Source organism: Capra hircus, chromosome 1, assembly GCF_001704415.2.
Source record: "Capra hircus breed San Clemente chromosome 1, ASM170441v1, whole genome shotgun sequence".
In the NCBI taxonomy this organism is placed as follows: domain Eukaryota; kingdom Metazoa; phylum Chordata; class Mammalia; order Artiodactyla; family Bovidae; genus Capra; species Capra hircus.
This window is the reverse complement of record NC_030808.1, coordinates 87,205,225-87,225,214: the sequence shown is the minus strand read 5'-3', so window position 1 is coordinate 87,225,214 and position 19,990 is coordinate 87,205,225. Positions and strand designations below refer to the sequence as shown.

Below are 19,990 nucleotides of genomic sequence, written 5' to 3'. Positions count from 1 at the left end.
TTTATAGTGGGTCACATTTCCCAAAAGGTTTACTGTGAAAGGCAGTGAAACCTCCCACCCACATTTTGTGTGTAATTAACTTAGTAAACTGTATTTTTAACTTACTTGCTTATAAAATGAATGTTTGTGGTTTAATTTTTAAAATTGGTAGCTTTCTTATTCCAGTGTTTTTTTTTTCTGATCAGACCTAACACTCAGCTTTAGATCTAATGCATAGTTCATCCAGATTTTCACACTTTCCATAATTGGTTTCTGGGCCTACTCATTGCTCCTGTGACTATCTTATACGGTACTCCTCTTCTTCAGTCTCCTTTCCTTGACAGAAATAAACAGGTATACCTCCGGTCCATCTTCGATACTTCATTACTTTTATCATTCCATCGCCCCCCTCCCCATCTCTAATCATAAAAATTTCTCAAAATCATTCTCCCTGTGAATTGGGGCACCCTTGTCCAAACAAAAAAGTAAAACCTCTTCGCAAAGTCATTAGCTTCCAGTATCGTGTTGGAATGTTTTTAAGACCAGGTTAGAAAATTGCCCTCATTGCTTCATGTTTTCTCAGAAATATCACTTCACCCCTAAACTTAGGAGCCATTTACTCAGGCGTAAAACGTGTGTGTGCTCAGTCGTGTCCAATTCTTTGTGACCCCATGGACTGTAGCCCACCAGGTTTCTCTGTCCATGCGATTTTTCCAGGCAAGAGTACTGGAATGGGTTGCCATTTCCTTCTCTAGGGGATCTTCCCGACCCAGGGATCAAACCCAAGTCTTCTGCATTGGCAAGCAGATTCCTTACCACTGAACCACGAAGGAAGCCTTTGCTTTTAACAGAACAATAGACCTATACAGGACTACAGAATAGACATAACTGATAGACTTAATAGAACTACAGGAAATAGACTTACCTCTCATCCTTAAAAAAAGGAAAATGAATATATGGAAAATTTCCAAGAATCAAGAGAGTCTTCCTCAAATTAAAATTCTACTATGTCCAGTTTACCACACTAATTCAGTAAAGTTCAGTTGCTCAGTCGTGTCCAACTCTTTGCGACCCCATGGAATGCAGCACACCAGGGTTCCCTGTCCATCACCAACTTCTGGAGTTTGCTCAAACTCATGTCCATCAAGTCAGTGATGCCATCTGATCATCTCATCCTCTGTCATCCCCTTCTCCTCCTCCTTTCGGTCTTTCCCAGCATCAGGGTCTTTTCCATTGAGTCAGTTCTTCACATCAGGTGGTCAAAGTATTGGGAGTTTCAGCTTCAGCATCAGTCCTTCCAGTGAACATTCAGGACAGATTTCCTTTAGGATGAACTGGTTGGATCTCCTTGCAGTCCAAGGGACTCTCAAAAGTCTTCTCCAGCACCACAGTTCAAAAGCATCAGTTCTTCGGCACTCAGCCTTCTTTATAGTTCAGCTGTCACATCCATGGAAGTGCTGTTGAAAAACCATACTTTGTTGGCAAAGTAATGTCTCTGCTTTTTAATATGCTGTCTAGGTTGGTCATAACTTTTCTTCCAAGGAGTAAGTGTCTTTTAATTTCAGGCTACAGTCACTATCTGCAGTGATTTTGGAGCCCCCCAAAATAAAGTCTGACACTGATTCCATTGTTTCTCCATCTGTTTGCCATGAAGTGATGGGACCAGATGCCATGATCTTAGTTTTCTGAATGTTGAGTTTTAAGCCAACTTTTTCACTCTCCTCTCTCACTATCAAGAGGCTCTTTAGTTCTTCACTTTCTGCCATAAGGGTGGTCATCTATATATCTGAGGTTATTGATATTTCTGCCTGCAATCTTGATTTCCAGCTTGTGCTTCATCCAGCCCAGCATTTCGCATGATGTACTCTGCATATAAGTTAAATAAGCAGGGTGATAATATACAGCCTTGATGTACTTCTTTCCCTAAAGACAGGTATAACTGACTTGTTAGATTTTTCTTTTCACAGAAATTTTTTGAGTGCTTGTTATATGCAGAGTATAGCTTCTGCCTTCAAGAAGCTCAAAGTCTTATAGGTAAGTCAGTCAAATAAACAGACACTGTATTTCATGTAGTTTTAGTTGTATAACCACCCCACGCCACGTACATTTAAAGAGCTGAAGTTGGGATGATATTGGTGGCATGGCACAGTTTAATTGGAAGCATGTTTTTTTTCTTAGTGGTATGTGAAAAGTCTTTTACTGATGATAAAGGATATTGACTAATTCAGTGGAGTATGTTCAGTAATGACAGTATATAGAAGGTACAAAGGTAGCACAGTCAAGAAAGGTCTTAATGTGGAAGAGTCAAGGGACCTTACAAGGGAGGTTATGAAGATGATGAAAGAGGAATAGAGAGGGACAGCATATGTGGAGTAAATGGTGTGTCTAGGAGACAACATAATCTTCAGTAATGCAGGTGTGTGAGTGGGAGGAGAGACTGCTGCCAGATTATGCTAGGTCTTGTATATCACTTGGGTGGAATGATTTTAATTTTATCTTGCAGATGATGATAAAGCACTGCATGATTCTCCCCTTTCTTTTTGTTGAAGGATTTATGTACCAAAACGTTCAGAGTTATAGTTTTGAAAGGAAAGGTGGGTCCAGAAGGTAAAGATGGAAGCACATTACCATGGGGAATTATGGTAATTCCCAGTTGTGATAAGAACTTGACTCAGGCAGTGGCAATGGCATTAAAGAAGAAGGGATTTGAAAAATGTTTAGCAGAAATATTTGGCAGAATTGGATGAGAGATATAAAATAAGAAGGTGTTAGGAAAGTTGTTGCCTCTGATGGCTGGGACCACTAACTGTGATAAGCACTGCTGAGATTAGATTAGGCAGAGGTGGGGAAGGAGAGGATACTTCAGGTATGTTGAATTTGAGGTACCCAGGGGACATCGGGTGGAAGTAATGTACAGTAAGAAGTTTGAGATACGGATTAGGTGAAGGTGTGAGGGCTTGAGGGGTAAGTTTGAGATTGGAAGCATCACTAGGTAGAAGCTGAGGCTGTAGGAGCGGGGCAGATTACAAAGGCCGAGTTAGAGGAGGGGCTCCTGACAGGGGGTCCTTGCCCTCCCTAAGGAGTCCATGGATATAGCTATCTATATTCATCTTTTTTTTTTTAGTAGTCTATCTGAGAACATTCTAAGAAGACATTCATAAGTGTCCTGAGTTGTGTGTATTAGTTTGCTGCCATAACAAAGAATGAGTAACTTAAACAACAAAAATTAATTTTCTCACAGTTTTTGAGGGTACAAGTCTGAGATCGGGTGTTGCTAGGGTTGTTTTCTTTGGAGGTTTTTTCCTTGTAGGCCTTTCTCCTGGTGCCTTCACATGGTCTTCCCTCTGTACATACACGTGTCCAGGTTTCTTCTTCGTGTGAGGATATTAGTCATACTGGATTAGAGTCTACCCTAATGATCTTATTTTAACTTAGTCATCTCTTTAAATACCTTATCTCCAGACATTCAGTTACTTGGGGTTAACCATCCAAAATCATTGCAGATGGTGACTGCACCCACAACATTAAAAGATGCTTGCTTCTTCGAAGAAAAGCTGTGACAAACCTAGATAGCAAATTAAAAAACAGAGACATCACTTGGCTGACAAAGGTCTAGTTACCCTGCTTATTTAACTTATATGCAGAGTACATCATGAGAAACGCTGGACTGGAAGAAACACAAGCTGGAATCAAGATTGCCAGGAGAAATATCAATAACCTCAGATATGCAGATGACACCACCATTATGGCAGAAAGTGAAGAGGAACTAAAGTCTTGATGAAAGTAAAAGAGGAGAGTGAAAAAGTAGGCTTAAAGCTCAACATTCAGAAAACGAAGATCATGGCATCCAGTCCCATCACTTCATGGGAAATAGATGGGGAAAGAGTTGAAACAGTGTCAGACTTTATTTTTTGGGGCTCCAAAATCACTGCAGATGGTGATTGCAACCATGAAATCAAAAGACGCTTACTCTTTGGAAGTTATGAGCAACCTAGATAGTATATTCAAAAGCAGAGACATTACATTGCCAACTAAGGTCCGTCTAGTCAAGGCTATGGTTTTTCCTGTGGTCATGTATGGATGTGAGAGTTGGACTGTGAAGAAAACTGAGTGCCGAAGAATTGATACTTTTGAACTGTGGTGTTGGAGAAGACTCTTGAGGGTCCCTTGGACTGCAAGGAGATCCAACCAGTCCATTCTGAAGGAGATCAACCCTGGGATTTCTTTGGAAGGAATGATGCTAAAGCTGAAACTCCAGTGCTTTGGCCACCTCATGCAAAGAGTTGACTCATTGGAAAAGACTTTGATTCTGGGAGGGATTGGGAGCAGGAGGAGAAGGGGACGACCGAGGATGAGATGGCTGGATGGCATCACTGACTCGATGGACGCAAGTCTGAGTGAACTCTGGGATTTGGTGATGGACAGGGAGGCCTGGCGTACTGTGATTCATGGGGTTGCAAAGAGTCGGACACGACTGAGCGACTGAACTGAACTGAACTGAGTCAAAGCTATGGTTTTTCCAATGTACGGATGTGAGAGCTGGACCTTTAATGAAGAAGACTGAGCGCCGAAGAATTGATGCTTTCAAACTGTGGAGTTGAAGATTCTTGAGAGTCCCTTGGACTGCAAGGAGATCAAATCAGTCAATCCTAAAGGAAACCCATCCTGAATGTTCATTGGAAGGACTAATGCTGAAGCTGAAACTCCAATACTTTGACCACCTGATGTGAAGAGCTGACTCATTGGAAAAGACTTTGATGCTGGGAAAGGTTGAAGGTAGGAGAAAGGGGTGACAGGATGAGATGATTGGATGGCGTTACTGACTCAAAGGACATGAGTTTGAGCAAGCCCTGGGAGATAGTGAAGGACAGGGAAGCCTGGCATGCTGCAGCCCATATGACTGAACAACAGCAGGACTTAAGAACACGAATTTTAGGATGAAACAGTTGAGCCTCTATCATTGTCCAAGGGTCCATGACACAGAAGAAGTTAAAAGCCCTGGTGCGAGGTAAAAGGTTGATCCTTGAGAGCAGGAGTAGAAAGTTTTGGTTAACCAAGCGATCAATTCATTTAGTTAGGATATTTCTTTACCCAAGAGTATTCTGGTTAATTAAAGTCTTAGAGTTTACCAATTCATGTTCATTGGAACACTACTTTACCTACTGTTTATACTTAAGTTTACATGCTGTGGTGAAAATAATTGCAGTGTACTGCTTTTAAGGGCCTTTTCTTTAAGACAAAATAATTTGGATCAGAGATTGTGTAGAGAAAAGTTGATTACTTTGGGAAATGTAACAAATGCAAAAGATTCTTTTCAAATTAGAAATAAACATAGGTGGCTCTTCATTTTATTTCAACAAGAATGAGGTTACTGTGCTGTAAAGAAACCATCTCTCAACTGTGATAATTATAGTGTAATAGTCTTTATTTTAAAACTTATTAGTTTAGTTTTTGAATACTTAATATTAAAAATAAAATTTATGTAAGTTTGTATGTGATACTTCTATATTCACTGCTGAGGTTAAATAAATGTAATATTTTGTCATATTTGCCTCAGATATTTTATGAAATAAGATGTTGTTGGTATAGATTCCTCCTCTCTGCTTCCTTAGAGGTAACCAGTGAGCTGAAGTTGGGATGTAATATTCCCCAACCCTATACGTATTTTTATACTTTCATTAAGTGTGTGTGAATCCATAATGAATTAAATAGTATTAAAATATGTGTGCACAGTAACTAGGTTTTTAAAGTAATTCTTTTGAGATTTATCCATGTTGATACATGCAGATCTGGACTATTCACTTTTAACTACTATGTAGCAATAGTAAATATTTCACTGTATGATAAGCTGTAGTTTATTTCCCTACTGAGAGACCATTTAATCTACCTTTTCCTGCAGCAAGCAGTGTGATGATAATTATAACACCAGTACTCTTATGTGCTTATTATGTACCAAGTATTGCTCTAAGTGCTTCCATACTTCGAGCATCCACTGAGATAGGAACTGTTATTGCACATTTTACATATGAGGAAATTGAGGCAGACAGGTTAGTAAATCACCTGAGGTCACATATATAGCTAGTGAGGCTTCCTGTACATGTCTGCTCGTGATATACATGAGAGAGTTTCTCTAGAGAAGATAATAAGTGTAATTTCTATGTATGCACATTTTCAGTTTTAGTAGATATGACTATTCCCCAGAGTGTTTGTATCAGTTTACAACTTTTGCTGGCAAATATGTAAGAGCTCCTCTTTTTCTACTTCTTTGACAATACTTGGTCTTACCAGACTTGATCTTGTCAATTTAATCGAGCTAAGCAATATTTTTTTTAATAATTCAGTGAAAATTCCTTCTTTCAAAAATCAATGCCTAGAAAACCCAAGTGCCTTCTTTTAGGAAGTGTGCCATTTTGAGTGAAGTATTTAAAGTGTGGCGCTTCTCTGGTGGCTCAGTGGTATAGAACCCGCCTGCAGTGTAGGAGATTCAGGTTGGCTCCCTGGGTGGGGAAGATCCCCTGGAGAAGGAAATGGCAGCCTACTCCTGTATTCTGGCCTGGAGAATCCCATGGACAGGGGAGCCTGACGGGTTCCAATCCGTAGGGTTGCAGAGAATCAAACGTGACTGAAGTAACTGAGCACGCATGTATGCACACACATTTTTAAAGTATAATTAAAGGCTTTTCTCTGAATTTGAACATGAAAGAAAAAGACAGCTTTCTCTCTCAGCATTAAGCTTTTATCTCCTACACATTTCTGTGAAATGTGTAAACTTTGGTACCTTCATTTTAATGATTTTTACCTGGCCCACGTTATACCTTATAACGTTATACCTTACCTCTGGTTCCTTATTTTTCTTGGGGTTTTGCTAAATTTCTTCCCAAATTCCATGAAATATGTTGTTGTTTAATGAATGAAAAAGATGTGCCTCAGTGTGCTGGATCTCCCTCCTTGGCCCTCCCAGATCCACTCTACTCCTGTGTCCGCCCGCTCTGTCGCTTAAAGGTTGACCCTGGTAGACTGCATCTGTGCACTGTCAACCTTTGGTTTGGCCCGTGGTTCAGAGAGGCCTGGTGGGCTACAGTCCATGGGGTCGCACAGAGGCAGACACGACTGAGCAGCTAAGTACACACAGGGTAATGGAGCTTCCTGCTTTGTGCCGCTTGTCCTGGTGTGATTATTAACAGGGGCTCTTACCACGTTTAGAAGTAGCTCCATTTGGATGAGAAATGATATGATCACCCTAGCCAGTGGGGAGAGGTTGGCAGATGTGTTAGGCTGACTCCATCCTCAACTGAAGATCGTAGCTCCTGTCAGGTACCCTCCTGACACAAGTCTCTCTCCAGGTTCTAGTAATAGTTCCTCCCTCATGTTTCTTCAGTTCTCAGTGTGGCAACAAATTTCTGTTATCACTCATCCTAGGATATCATACTGTCCTTTATGGTTTTCCTGTATTGTTGTATCTTTGTAAGTAGACCCTTTAATAAGTAAACTCTTCAGTTCAGTTCAGTTCAGTTGCTCAGTCGTGTCCGACTCTTTGCTACCCCATGAATCACAGTATGCCAGGCCTCCTTGTCCATCACCATCTCCCAGAGTTCACTCAAACTCAGGTCTATCGAGTCGGTGATGCCATCCAGCCATCTTGTCCTCTGTCGTCCCCTTTTCCTCCTGCCCCCAATCCCTCCCAGCATCAGTCTTTTCCAATGAGTCAACTCTTCGCATGAGGTGGCCAAAGTATTGGAGTTTCAGCTTCAGCATCAGTCCTTCCAAAGAACACTCAGGACTGATCTCCTTTAGAACGGACTGGTTGGATCTCCTTGCAGTCCAAGGGACTCTCAAGAGTCTTTTCCAACACCACAGTTCAAAAGCATCAATTCTTCAGCACTCAGCTTTCTTCACAGTCCAACTCTCACATCCATACATGACCACTTGAAAAACCATTGCCTTGACTAGACGGACCTTTGTTGGCAAAGTAATGTCTCTGCTTTTCAATATGCTATCTAGGTTGGTCATAACTTTCCTTCCAAGGAGTAAGCGTCTTTTAATTTCATGGCTGCAATCACCATCTGCAGTGATTTTGGAGCCCCCCAAAATAAAGTCTGACACTGTTTCCCCAACTATTTCCCATGAAGTGATGGGACCAGATCTTAGTTTTCTGAATGTTGAGCTTTAAGCCAACTTTTTCGCTGTCCTCTTTCACTTTCATCAAGAGGCTTTTTAGTTCCTCTTCACTTTCTGCCATAATGGTGGTGTCATCTGCATGTCTGAGATAATTGATATTTCTTCTGGCAGTCTTGATTCCAGCTTGTGCTTCTTCCAGCCTAGCGTTTCTCATCATCTACTTTGCATGTAAGTTAAATAAGCAGGGTGACAATATTTAGCCTTGACGTACTCCTTTTCCTATTTGGAACCAGTCTGTTGTTCCATGTCCAGTTCTAACTGTTGCTTCCTGACCTGCATATAGGTTTCTCAGGAGGCAGGTCAGGTGGTCTGGTATTCCCATCTCTTTCAGAATTTTCCACAGTTTATTGTGATCCACACAGTCAAAGGCTTTGGCATAGTCAATAAAGCAGAAATAGATGTTTTTCTGGAACTCTCTTGCTTTTTCCATGATCCAGCGGATGTTGGCAATTTGATCTCTGGTTCCTCTACCTTTTCTAAAACCAGCTTGACCATCTGGAAGTTCACGGTTCACATATTGCTGCCTGGCTTGGAGAAAAACTCTCCTTAAATTACCTAATTTTAGCGTATCGTCTCTTTGCTGATTGAACCTCTACTAATATACTATATTTGACTTGCTATATTTTAATTAAATAAGTCTTTAAAGCATATTTAAAACTAGGTTCAAAGTAGTAGTAACATGAATATAAGCACATTAAGTACTCTTTAATTTTCATATGGCACTTGTAAGTTGTTAATGTTAGTTATCTTTTCATCTTTTCAGATGAAGTTGGAGCCCTTGTTTTTGACATTGGATCCTATACTGTGAGAGCTGGTTATGCTGGCGAAGACTGTCCCAAGGTCAGTGTAATGTTAGAGTTAATTGGATATACAGGAGCCATTCATGCAGAGTTAAATTCACTCAGAAAGTCTAACTCAAATATGGTAAAAGATATTAGTTGGTGGGAAATGACTCCTTGATAAAAGCATATAAAACTTGTAAATCATGTCTTTGACTCTTCCAGGTAGATTTCCCTACAGCTATTGGTATGGTGGTAGAAAGAGATGATGGAAGTACGCTGATGGAAATCGATGGTGATAAAGGCAAACAGGGCGGTCCCACCTATTACATAGACACGAATGCCCTGCGAGTTCCGAGGGAGAACACAGAGGCCATCTCCCCACTGAAAAATGGGATGGGTATGATGTTTTTTCCTATGGATTTGATTATAAATGTAGAGTATGTATAGTATATTTCAGATATAAAGCAGTGGCTGCTTATAAGTTGAACATCAGCTATCTTCTTGTTCTTATTCCATGAACTGATGTTCCAGGCACTGAGAATACAAAGATGCATAAAACATGTTTCTTTTCCTAACAAACTTATAGGTACAGAAGCTAGATTTGTGTATATAAATATAACTGTGTTTGATAAGCAGTGGGGTTACAGAGGAGAGATATTTAACTCTGTGGGGGTCAGAGATGGTTTTCACAAAGGAGCTAACTGTGCTGAATCTTGATCACTGGATAAGAACTAGCCTGACTGACAAGGCTGGGTAGAGCAGAGCAGCCAGCATGTGTGCAGAGTGGTATTGTGGGAGAAACTTGCATGTTTAGGAATGTCGTCAGTTAAGTATGGCTATAATAGTAGGTGCATTAGGGCCGGTTTCAGGAAAGGCAGGCAGAGAGCAATCATAAAAGGGCTTGGAATGCCAGTATATTAAGCAGTTAACTGAAATGTTACCTCAAAGGAATTTTTAAACAGAGATGTGAAACGCTCACATATGCCAAATGGAAAGCTTATTCTAACAGTAATGCATAGGCATGATTAGAGGGAGATACTAGAAACAGGAAGATCAATTAGGGAGGTGAGTCCAAATGAGAAATGAAGAGGTTTTAAATTTTAACACTGATGGCAGAGATCCTGAGGTGGCTGTCTGAGATATCCAGGACAAATGGTGCTAAGAATTTAAACTTTCAAAAGTTTGAAAAAAAGTTTCCTAGATTTTTGGAGTCACTGAATAAGGGGTACCATGCACTAGGGAAGGAGCAAGCTTTATGGTCTTAAAAAGCAAATGTCCACTGTCACTCTTAGGTCCAGTTATTTACTAAAAGGAGTCACAAGATTCAGCATGTAGTGGTACCATAGCTAAGGTTTATTATGCCGAAAGGATACGAAGCAGAACTGACAGAAGGAAGAGAAGGGCACGCAGTGAAGTCCAAAGGAAGCCAGCGCAAGCTTCCAAGAGCTTACAGTGTAGTCATGAAGGATGTGCTTAAGCCTTCCGGCGACGAGGAACACGCGTGTGTGTAGTCTGTTATGCGTGCTCAGTTATATCCGACTCTGTGTGACCCTGTGGACTGTAGCCTCCCAGGCTCCTTTGTCCATGGGATTTCTCAGGCAAGAATACTGGAGTGGGTTACCGTTTCCTTTTCCAGAGGCTCTTCCTGACCCAGGCATTGAACCTGCATCTCCTGAGTCTCCTGCATTGGCAGATGGTTTCTTTATGACTGAGCCACCTGGGAAATCCATGGTCTACTAGGGGAGCACATTAAAGACTCAGCACCCTGCTTCACACTCACAGGATAGCTGTTTTATAAAGACAGACAATAGCAAGTGTGATGAGGATATAGAGAAACTGAAATCTCCATATCTATTTCTGGGAGAGAACATAAAATAGTACAGCAGCTTTGAAAAATAGTTTGACAGTTTCTTAATAGGTTAAATATAAATTCACCTTATAATCCAAACAGTTCCACTCCTAGGTATCAGTACAAGAGAACTGAAACCTATGTCCACACAAATACTTAAATGCAAACGTTCATAGCAGCATTGTCCATATTAACTGAAAAGTGGATATAGTCCAAAGGTGCATCATTGGATGAATGGGTACACACAGTGTGCTGTATCCATAAAAGGAAGTATTAATACTATTTGACAATAAAAGAAACAAAATAACTGATACAAGTCAAAATATCAGTTGGGTTTTGATGAACCCCAAAAGCCTTATGCCAAATGGAGGAAATCAGATGCAAAATTCCACATAATGTGGAATCACTTACTCTAATATGGAATGACCAGGAAAAGCTAATTTATACAGACAGAAAGTAAAGTAGCAGTTGCTTGGGGCTGTGGATATTATGAGAAGTGACTGTTAAAGGGCATACAGTTTCTTTTTGAGGTGATGGAACTATTCTAAAATTATGTTGTAATAAGAGTCACACAACTGTGTAGCTTTACAGAAGAAATTCTCTTCATTGTACACATAAAATTCATGTTATGGAAAATTATATCTCTATAGAACTGCTAAAGAACTGGAAGAATATTTTTTGTTACAAATATTTTATTTCTTATATTATCCTGATACTTGGAATAAATATCTTTTGGATTCAGAAAAAAAAGGACTCAGTACCCATGGTTTTTATTGGTGGCTGGTCATGTAGGTACCTTGTGCCCAACATGTTCCAAAACCCCAGACTCCCAGTATAAACCACACTGTTTGTATAAATGGTTTAGGCACAGTGAACTACTCTTATTTGGGGAAAGTTTTATATCAATGTAGGAAACTGTTTACCAGACAAGTTCCCAGATGCCAGCCAAGGGTCAGCCTTGCAAGCAGGCCTTTCTCAGGTTTGCTGAGTTAACTCTTTCTGCATAGCAAGAGTTTATTAGTTCAAAGTGTTTGAGTATAGATGCTAGTTTAATAAGCAAGTAAGAATGATTTTAAGACATGGAATTGATTTTTTTTTTTCCACCCAGAAAGAGTTTGGGAGGTGAAAACAGGATTGAGGGTGAGATTCCTTATGGAAAGTTACTCCGTATTTAACCAGTAGAGGTGCCTATGAAGGGGAATGAGATGAACAGTTAGAGAAGTAGGAGAAAATTCAGGAGAAAACCAAGAAAAGAAAAAATTCGAGAAGTAAAGAAGTCCAGTGGGTCTCATTGTTCTTAACTGTGGCATTGAGATTTATGCTAAGAAGGGGAAAGAGAAGTTAAAGCTATAGAGGAAGTGCCTTGACCAAAATATCCCATTCTGGACTTTCACTGGTCCGCCTGCCAATGCAGGGGACGTGGGTTCAATCCCTGGTCCAGGAAGATGGCACAGGCTGGAGGGCAACCAAGCTCACATGAAGCAGCTGCTGGAGCCCATGCACCCTGGAGCGTGCGCTCTGCAGCCGGAGAAGCCACGACAGTGAGAAGCCTGAGCACTGCAACTAGAGAGCAGCCCCTGGGCAGCAACGAAGGCCTAGCAGCCCCCAGAAAACAGAGCAGTGAGTTAAACCCATCCTGATAGGCCTATAACAATACTAACATGGTGTACAGATGATGCCATGCTTTGTTGATCTGTGGCAGAAGAAGTTTGTGAACTCTTGAATCGATGTGTCAGTAATTTAGAGAGGTTAGATGAGGTTACAGACGCAAAGGATCCACTGGGTTTACCTGTTAGACGTTCATTAGTGACTTATGCAAGCAGTCAGTGTAATGTTTTAATGGAAAGCAAATTGAAAACATAGTCTTTAAATTTTTTATAATGTTTTTATGTCTTTTTTTCATACAGATTGTTGCTGTTAGCTCCAAATCATGCAATTATGTTTCCTCTTACAATTTGAATTGTGTTTTGGGCTTTATAGTTCGTACTTAACCGAATACTATTTATTTGGTATTTTAGGTGTGTTAGATACCTTAATTTTATCTGGGTCAGGTCTAGGGGTTATGGTACTGTTGGGGCTGGAGGAGCCATATCTAGAAGACAAAGCTAATGTCTATATGAAGTACTGTTTTATGAGGTAGAGCTGTAAAATAAGTCAGTTCTGTATATTAAAGTATCAGTGCTAAACCATTAGAAACAGTCTCTCAGAAGATGCTGTATTCATCTCCAACTAAGTATTGTTTTCAAGGTATTTATCTTATATTCTAGTTGAAGATTGGGATAGTTTCCAGGCTATTTTGGATCATACCTACAAAATGCATGTCAAATCAGAAGCCAGCCTGCATCCTGTTCTCATGTCAGAAGCACCAGTAAGACAAACTTTTTCAAGTTTTCTAGGTTGTTTTTTTACTCATTTTACTCTTTTTCTTTAAAGAGATATAGAAATTCATATTTTGAAAATGAGGGAAAGGGGGATTCTTTTTTAAATACTCTTACAACTTTTATTATTTCAATAATAAAAATACTCAAAGAACAACAGTAAAGCACCCTAGTGGGTTCTGGCAGTTATTTATCTATTTTTTTCCAGGAATTTAATATCTAATTTCCTTTGACTGCTTCCCATTTTGGTTCATGAATTGTCCCTTATCCCTCAAGGGCAGTGTATATCTGCTTTTTTTACTCAATCTTAGGAGTGACTAGATTCATTCTTAAGATTTAATACTTCATGTTTATAAGAATCCTGATTACTCTATACTTTGAAAAGTCTGTAGTTTCTAGAATTCATAGCAGCAGTTTTACTTTTCAGATAATAAACTTTATTAAATTTATTACAAATACATAGAGATAAATGTTGTAAAGATATTATGAAGATTTTCCATGGTAATTTAATGTTTTACATTTTTGTTAATACAGTACTGAAATGAATTTTGAGATAAATCAGCATTTTAGTTTGTAAACAATAAGTAATTTGCATTTCTTTTTCCCTACTCTCAAGTGGAATACCAGAGCAAAGAGAGAGAAACTGACAGAGCTGATGTTTGAACACTACAACATTCCTGCATTCTTCCTTTGCAAAACTGCCGTTTTGACAGCGTATCCTTGAAAGAGTAATACTCAGCTTCTCTTCATGAGTGACTGTGGTTCTGCTAAAGGTGATGTGCTCAGCAGGAAGACAGGAGTCAGTTCTTGCTTGTCAGAAGTTGAGGGAGTTTTCCCCATTGCTTTTTGGATACCTTTCTTTCCAGTATTTCTTACTGGAACTGATGTGCATGAAAGTGTGAGAGGGAGATGGGAAATAAACACTCAAATTCTGCTCATTAATTTAACAAAGTTTTTTAAAAATTGTGTTTTTAGAAGGGGAATGTGAAGAGAAGGCCTAGATGAGTTCAAAGAGTGTCATTTCCTTCCTCCTCTCCAATGCCTGAGAAAAGTGGAAGTTGTCTATAAATTCATTTAAGATTTAATCACCAAATATTTTTTATGAGCATATTAAGGAACAGACAAGGAAATACTATGTCCTGACCTCAAAGAATAATGTAATATTCTTGTTGAAAACTAAATAACATTTAAATAGTACTTCAAAATAGCACTGGCAAAAGTCATAAAGAAGTACATGATTCATCTGAAATTTTCAAATAGCAATTATAGTTCAGTGGAGGAAGATTGAAGCCTGACAAACCTTGTAAAGAAAAGAGAATTTTGAGACTTCCCTGGCAGTCAGTGGTTAAAGACTTCGCACTTCCAGTGCAGGGGACATGAGTTCAATCCTTGATTGGGGAACTAACATCCTGCACGCCATGTAGTGCGCCCGCCACCCCCCTCCCCCCAAAAAAAGTGAGGGAATTTAGTTGCAAGGTGAAGGGAAAGGAGTCCTATATTTAGAGTTCAAGTAACAGTGCTGATAAACTGATCTTGATTGAGGTACTTAAAATCAGCCTCACCTTTTACACATTTATCCTGTGTACCTCCCTGGATTGTTATAATATTCAAGTGAATTTTACATGTGTGAGAATCACTGTGGTAGCTGTAATCTAACATTTGTCTGTCGTGCTGTGTCTTGGAGATGACTTTAGCAAAAGTGTGGAGGTGGAAAGGGTAAGCATTCCTCACAGTGAGTTTAGAGTTGAAGATTTATATTCAGCTTTAGTGAGAGTTGTAAAAATAGGTTTAGGTCAGACTGTGGAAGCCTTGCATGTTGTATTTTAAAAATGTGAACTTTAGGCTTGAGAGAACCATTGCAGGTTTTGAGTAGAGGTTAGAGAGCACTAGCAGACTCTCTGTGTGCATTATCTCATTTAATTTTCATAATAACCCTGTCAGGAGTCAGAATCAAAATAAGCAAACTGGTCCCAGTCTACAGCTTGAAAATGGCAGTTATGAATTTGAACATAAGATCTGTTTGGCTGCTTCCTTGCAAGGAGTATGTAAATGGAATTGGCATTGTTTTATTTTTTAACTTTTCATTATAGAAAATTTCTTATATAAAAGAAGATAGAGCATTATATTGAACTGCCATGTGCCCATCACCCAGGTTAAATCATTTTCAACACAAAGCTAAGTTGTATTAGCTATATAACCATATCCACTCCCTCCTCCATGGTTTTGAAATAAATCCCAGACAAGAGTGGCTTCGTTTTGCAATTTTTCAAACCTCTTTAACGTTGGACTTAATAGCAGAAGTTGGATTTTCATGTCTAGCCTTTGCATTCAGTCTGCTGTGTATCATATATGACATAGCCTCTGGAAAACTCTTGTACATTCGTGAGAGAATGACAGTGAAAAGGGCAAATAACATTTTAGTATTATTCTAAAGATGGTTGACTTCTCAAGCATGGTTTTGGGATTCTTTTACACTTTAAAAAATTACTGGGGGACTTCCCTGGTGGTCCAGTGGTGGAGAATCTGCCTGCCATTGCAGGGGACACAGGTTTGATCTCCAGTCTGGAAAGATCCTACATGCCACAGAGCAATTAAGCCTGTGTGCCGCAACCACTGAGCCCACGTGCTGCGACTGCTGAAACCTGTGCGCCCTAGAGCCCATGGTCCGCAACAGGAGAAGCCACCGCAATAAGAAGCCTGCACACCACAATGAAGAATGGCCCCCGCTCACCACAACTAGAGAAAGCCTGAGCGCAGCAACAACGACCCAGCTCAACGAAAAATAAATACATAAATGAAATTATTAAAAAAACAAGACACTGGAAAAGTGCAAGAAGCCACAGAGCTTTTGTTTTTATAGGTTATAGCTATCAATATTACTGTTTTGAGAATTTAAAGCTAAGACTTCTTTTAACATTTTCTTATTAGTTAAAAAAAAAAAAAGGATAGATACATTAATGTCAACACAAGTAACAGTTTTATGAAAAAGATAACTGTATTCCAAAACAAAAACATTAGTGAAAAGATTAATGTTTGTTTTATCTGACTTAACTGATAGCTGGCTTCTCATCTGCCAGTCTCAGGCTCTGCCCTTCTGACACTGCAGTTTGAGAGGTAGGCTTCGGCTAGCTGTTTGCTGGCTGAGCTGCATACTTATGGAAAATTCATTTAGTTACAAAGTTAGCAAAATCATTGGTGCCCCTCATTTTTCAAGAGTGCATTATTCTCCTGTTCTCTCTGCATTTTTTGGGTTCCCCTGAGGTCCTGCACTTGAATAGTTCAGTTGTCAACTAAACATTCGGGTAGATTTTATACTCAGGTTTTGTGTTTTGCCCATTCTGTGGTTCTCTTGCTTCCAGAGTTTCTACCTTTAATGTCTAGCTTTTCTTCCAGCCCTGAACTCTCTGTGTAGACTTAGGTGGTAAGGCTGCAGTTCTTCAGTGCTTTCTTGAGCTGTAGCCTGGAAGCTGGGAAGCACTCTCAGGAGAGGAGGGTGCAGACTTGCAGTTCTTACTCCTTCAAGTTGCAGTTTCATGAGAATTAGTTTTGGCTGAATTTTGACTACTTTTAAATACTTTCCAGTGTTTTGAAATGGTCACTGAAAATAATTTGTCCAGATTTTAGAATTGTCATTTATAGGAGGGCTTATATGCTTTTAGTCTGGTGTTACTGTATCACTTTGTACTAATAGAGACAAAATTAGTGTTTATGTATATAGTCCATCAGAGATCAATGAAGTAGCAGTAATAGCAAAGATAAATTATTAACCTACCTTTCTGGCCATTTATTCTCAGATCTCTTTTCTCTGTTCATTCCTGCCCATGCCTTGGTTTTCTGCTGTTAGTCTTTCATCTCTCTTGACATGTTCTTTCTGATTTAACTATCTCTTTCCTTGACTTCAGATACCAGTTAGACACTGACCAATTCCAAATCATATCTGTATCCCAGATCTTTCTTGTGAGCTCCAGGCCCATGTCCTGGAGAACTTTTTCTATTAGTTATTTGTTTAAGCACTTTAAACTCAATATATCCAAAATTGAATTCCTCTTCTCTCCCATCAAATTTATTCCTTCTTTGTGTCTTATCTTACTCCCAGTTGTCTAGACCAGAAATCTTTCTCATTAACCCTTCAGATTAAGTAGTAATGAAGCCCTGTGTATTATCCAGCCTCCCCTGACTCCAATCCAAACCCACAAATCCATTTATTTCTCTGTGCACTGCCATTTTATTAGGTGTAGCCCTTCCTCTTGCTCATTCTTCACACTGCAACTCTAATCATCTTTGTTAATTGCCAACCTGCTGATTTAAGCCATAATCATTTCCCACAGTCTTGCCTTTCTTATTTCAGGTTCTGCAGAACTGCTCTGCACTTCCCAGACCTCTTGCCATGCTCTCTTGCCTCCTAGCCTTCCCACATGTTTCAGCTCTTTGCCATGCCCCCGTCCTCAGCTTTCACTTGAGTTTCCTAAGGATGGGTTATACTCCTTTATACTCTCCCAGGGCATCCTGAACTGTTCTTTGTATAGTTTATTGATCTCCTCTTCACTAAACAGGATATCCATCCTTCAGGGCAGAGACAGCTTTGGTTCACCCCTTTGTGTCTTCTGTGCTTAAGGAATGCTAGTAAGAGACTGCTTCCCTTCTTTATTGAGCACCAGACTCGTCACTAGGCACACGATAAATGCTCAGTAAATGTTGGATGACCCAGTGAATGGCTGTACTCCTAAATGTCAGTTTGTGATGTTTATGTCATGTAGGCCTTCTGCAGCACAGAACTGTGAAAAATGGGATAAATTCTGTCTGCTGATAATCACTGGCTATTCAATCTACCTGGAATAGCTTTTCGTATTGAGCTGGGAGAGATGATAACTGCCACTCAGCTGCCAAACTGAAATGGCTCTTTAATCCTATGTGAGAATGGTTTTAGTTTTTAGCTCAGATGGCACAGCCTCCCACTGTTCTTACCAAGTTTCTGTAGATTTTGTTAAATGCTTCTCAATTTGTTGGAAGCCCTTTTGATCTGTGCCAGAGGCTTTGAATAATTGTGCTAATTTTGACCAGCTTAACAGATGTCTGTCTCTGGGATAAAGGTTTCTCCGACTTTCTCATACCACCATTCTGAAAGTCCTGCCTGTTGTCGTTTTTTTTTTTTAAACCAATTGTTATTTGATATCAACTTTCATCCCTGTGTTTACTTTAACACATTTTTAAGCCATGATGCAAGTTTTAAAAATGCCTTAATAAAAACCTTCCCTTTAATAAACATTATTTTAGGAACTTTGATACTTTCTTTTCCTTAATGCTTTAAACTAGATTTGCTAATGGTCGTTCTACCGGGCTTATTTTGGACAGTGGAGCCACTCACACCACTGCAATTCCTGTTCATGATGGCTATGTTCTTCAGCAAGGTAAGTTTTTAACCAGGGTTCACTGAGGACACAGATCATGAAATAAAGCAATGACTTGGGCTATCAAAGTCATTTCCAAGTCATGTTTTTTTTTTTTTTTAAATCTGTAGTATATAGTGTATATTTAAAACTGAGGCATGGCTTCATTCATGCTTGGAGGATAGTTCCATTAATTCTCCTTGAAAAAAAATCATGTAAAAACACAGGAAATTCATCCCAAGGAGCTTGGATGGAATGCTTTCTTACTGAGTCTTGTGTAATCTGTTTCATAGGGATTGTGAAGTCCCCTCTTGCTGGAGACTTTATCACTATGCAGTGCAGGGAACTCTTCCAAGAAATGAATATAGAACTGATTCCTCCATATATGATTGCATCAAAAGTAAGTGGTGATTGAATTTTATTTCTGGGGCTTACCTTCAACTCCACACCCCCATGTTGTGAACTCTTAACCTAGCACTTGTTCTTGGCACTTAGGAAGCTGTTCGTGAAGGGTCTCCAGCAAACTGGAAAAGAAAAGAGAAGCTGCCCCAGGTTACCAGGTCTTGGCACAATTACATGTGTAACGTAAGTAATCCTGTTCTCTTCACAAAAGCATTATATAGGCTGTAAGTCTTTGGACAGAGTATGAGCATTTTATATTTTCAAACTTATATTTTTAATGATATTTGCAAACAAAATTAATAGCTTTTGGCAGGGGCTGGGGGAAGGGTATGCTTTTCATGCTTGTCAGATATCAACAAACTTCTCTGTATTCACCTGGACTACTGTGGTGAGACCTGAAAGGAGCTTTGGGGTAAAAACAAGCTAGTATGGCTCCGTTAACATTTTCTTTCCTAAACTTGAGTCAGCTATATTAAAAAAATGTATTATTGTTTATAGCAAGGAGCCAATGAAAGGTTTTCTTTACTGAAAATCCATCTCTGACCATGAATGACTTAGTGACGGGGGAGAGGTTAGTAAAACAACCTCTCACACCACAATATGCATTCTTTTTTTTTTTTTATATTTATTTTATTTATGGCTGTGCTGGGTCTTTGCTGCTGCACAAAGCTGTGGCGAGCAGGGGCTCTCTTGATTGTGATGTGTGGGCTTCTCATTGCAGTGGCCTGTCCTGTCGTGGAACACAGGCTTGAGGGCATGGTGGCTTCAGTAGTTGTGGCTTGAAGGTTCTAGAGCACAGGCTTGATAGTTGCACGGGTTTAGCCGCTTTGATGCATGTGAGAACTTCCCAGATCAGGGATCGAACCTGCGTCTTCTACATTGGCAGACAGATTCTTTACTGCTGAGCCATCAGGGACGCCTAATATGGCAGTGATATAACATATTTGACAAGTTTTTTACACCCAAAGATAAAGATTTTTTGTGGGTGTTCGATACAAGGAAAAATTGTGAAGATGATTAATAATTGTACCTAGA

The 19,990-nt window shown here is 39.6% G+C and overlaps 1 protein-coding gene across 1 annotated transcript in view; it reads left to right on the top strand.

Annotated features, from left to right (window-relative positions):
• Positions 1-19,990, top strand: part of ACTL6A (actin like 6A) — a 29,744-nt gene that overhangs the window by 2,369 nt on the left and 7,385 nt on the right. The window contains exons 2-8 of the mRNA XM_005675285.3: positions 8,921-8,997; positions 9,162-9,336; positions 13,056-13,156; positions 13,783-13,880; positions 18,480-18,574; positions 18,847-18,953; positions 19,049-19,138. Coding sequence (XP_005675342.1) covers positions 8,921-8,997; positions 9,162-9,336; positions 13,056-13,156; positions 13,783-13,880; positions 18,480-18,574; positions 18,847-18,953; positions 19,049-19,138 — 743 coding nt within the window. The remainder of the gene's footprint in view (positions 1-8,920; positions 8,998-9,161; positions 9,337-13,055; positions 13,157-13,782; positions 13,881-18,479; positions 18,575-18,846; positions 18,954-19,048; positions 19,139-19,990) is intronic.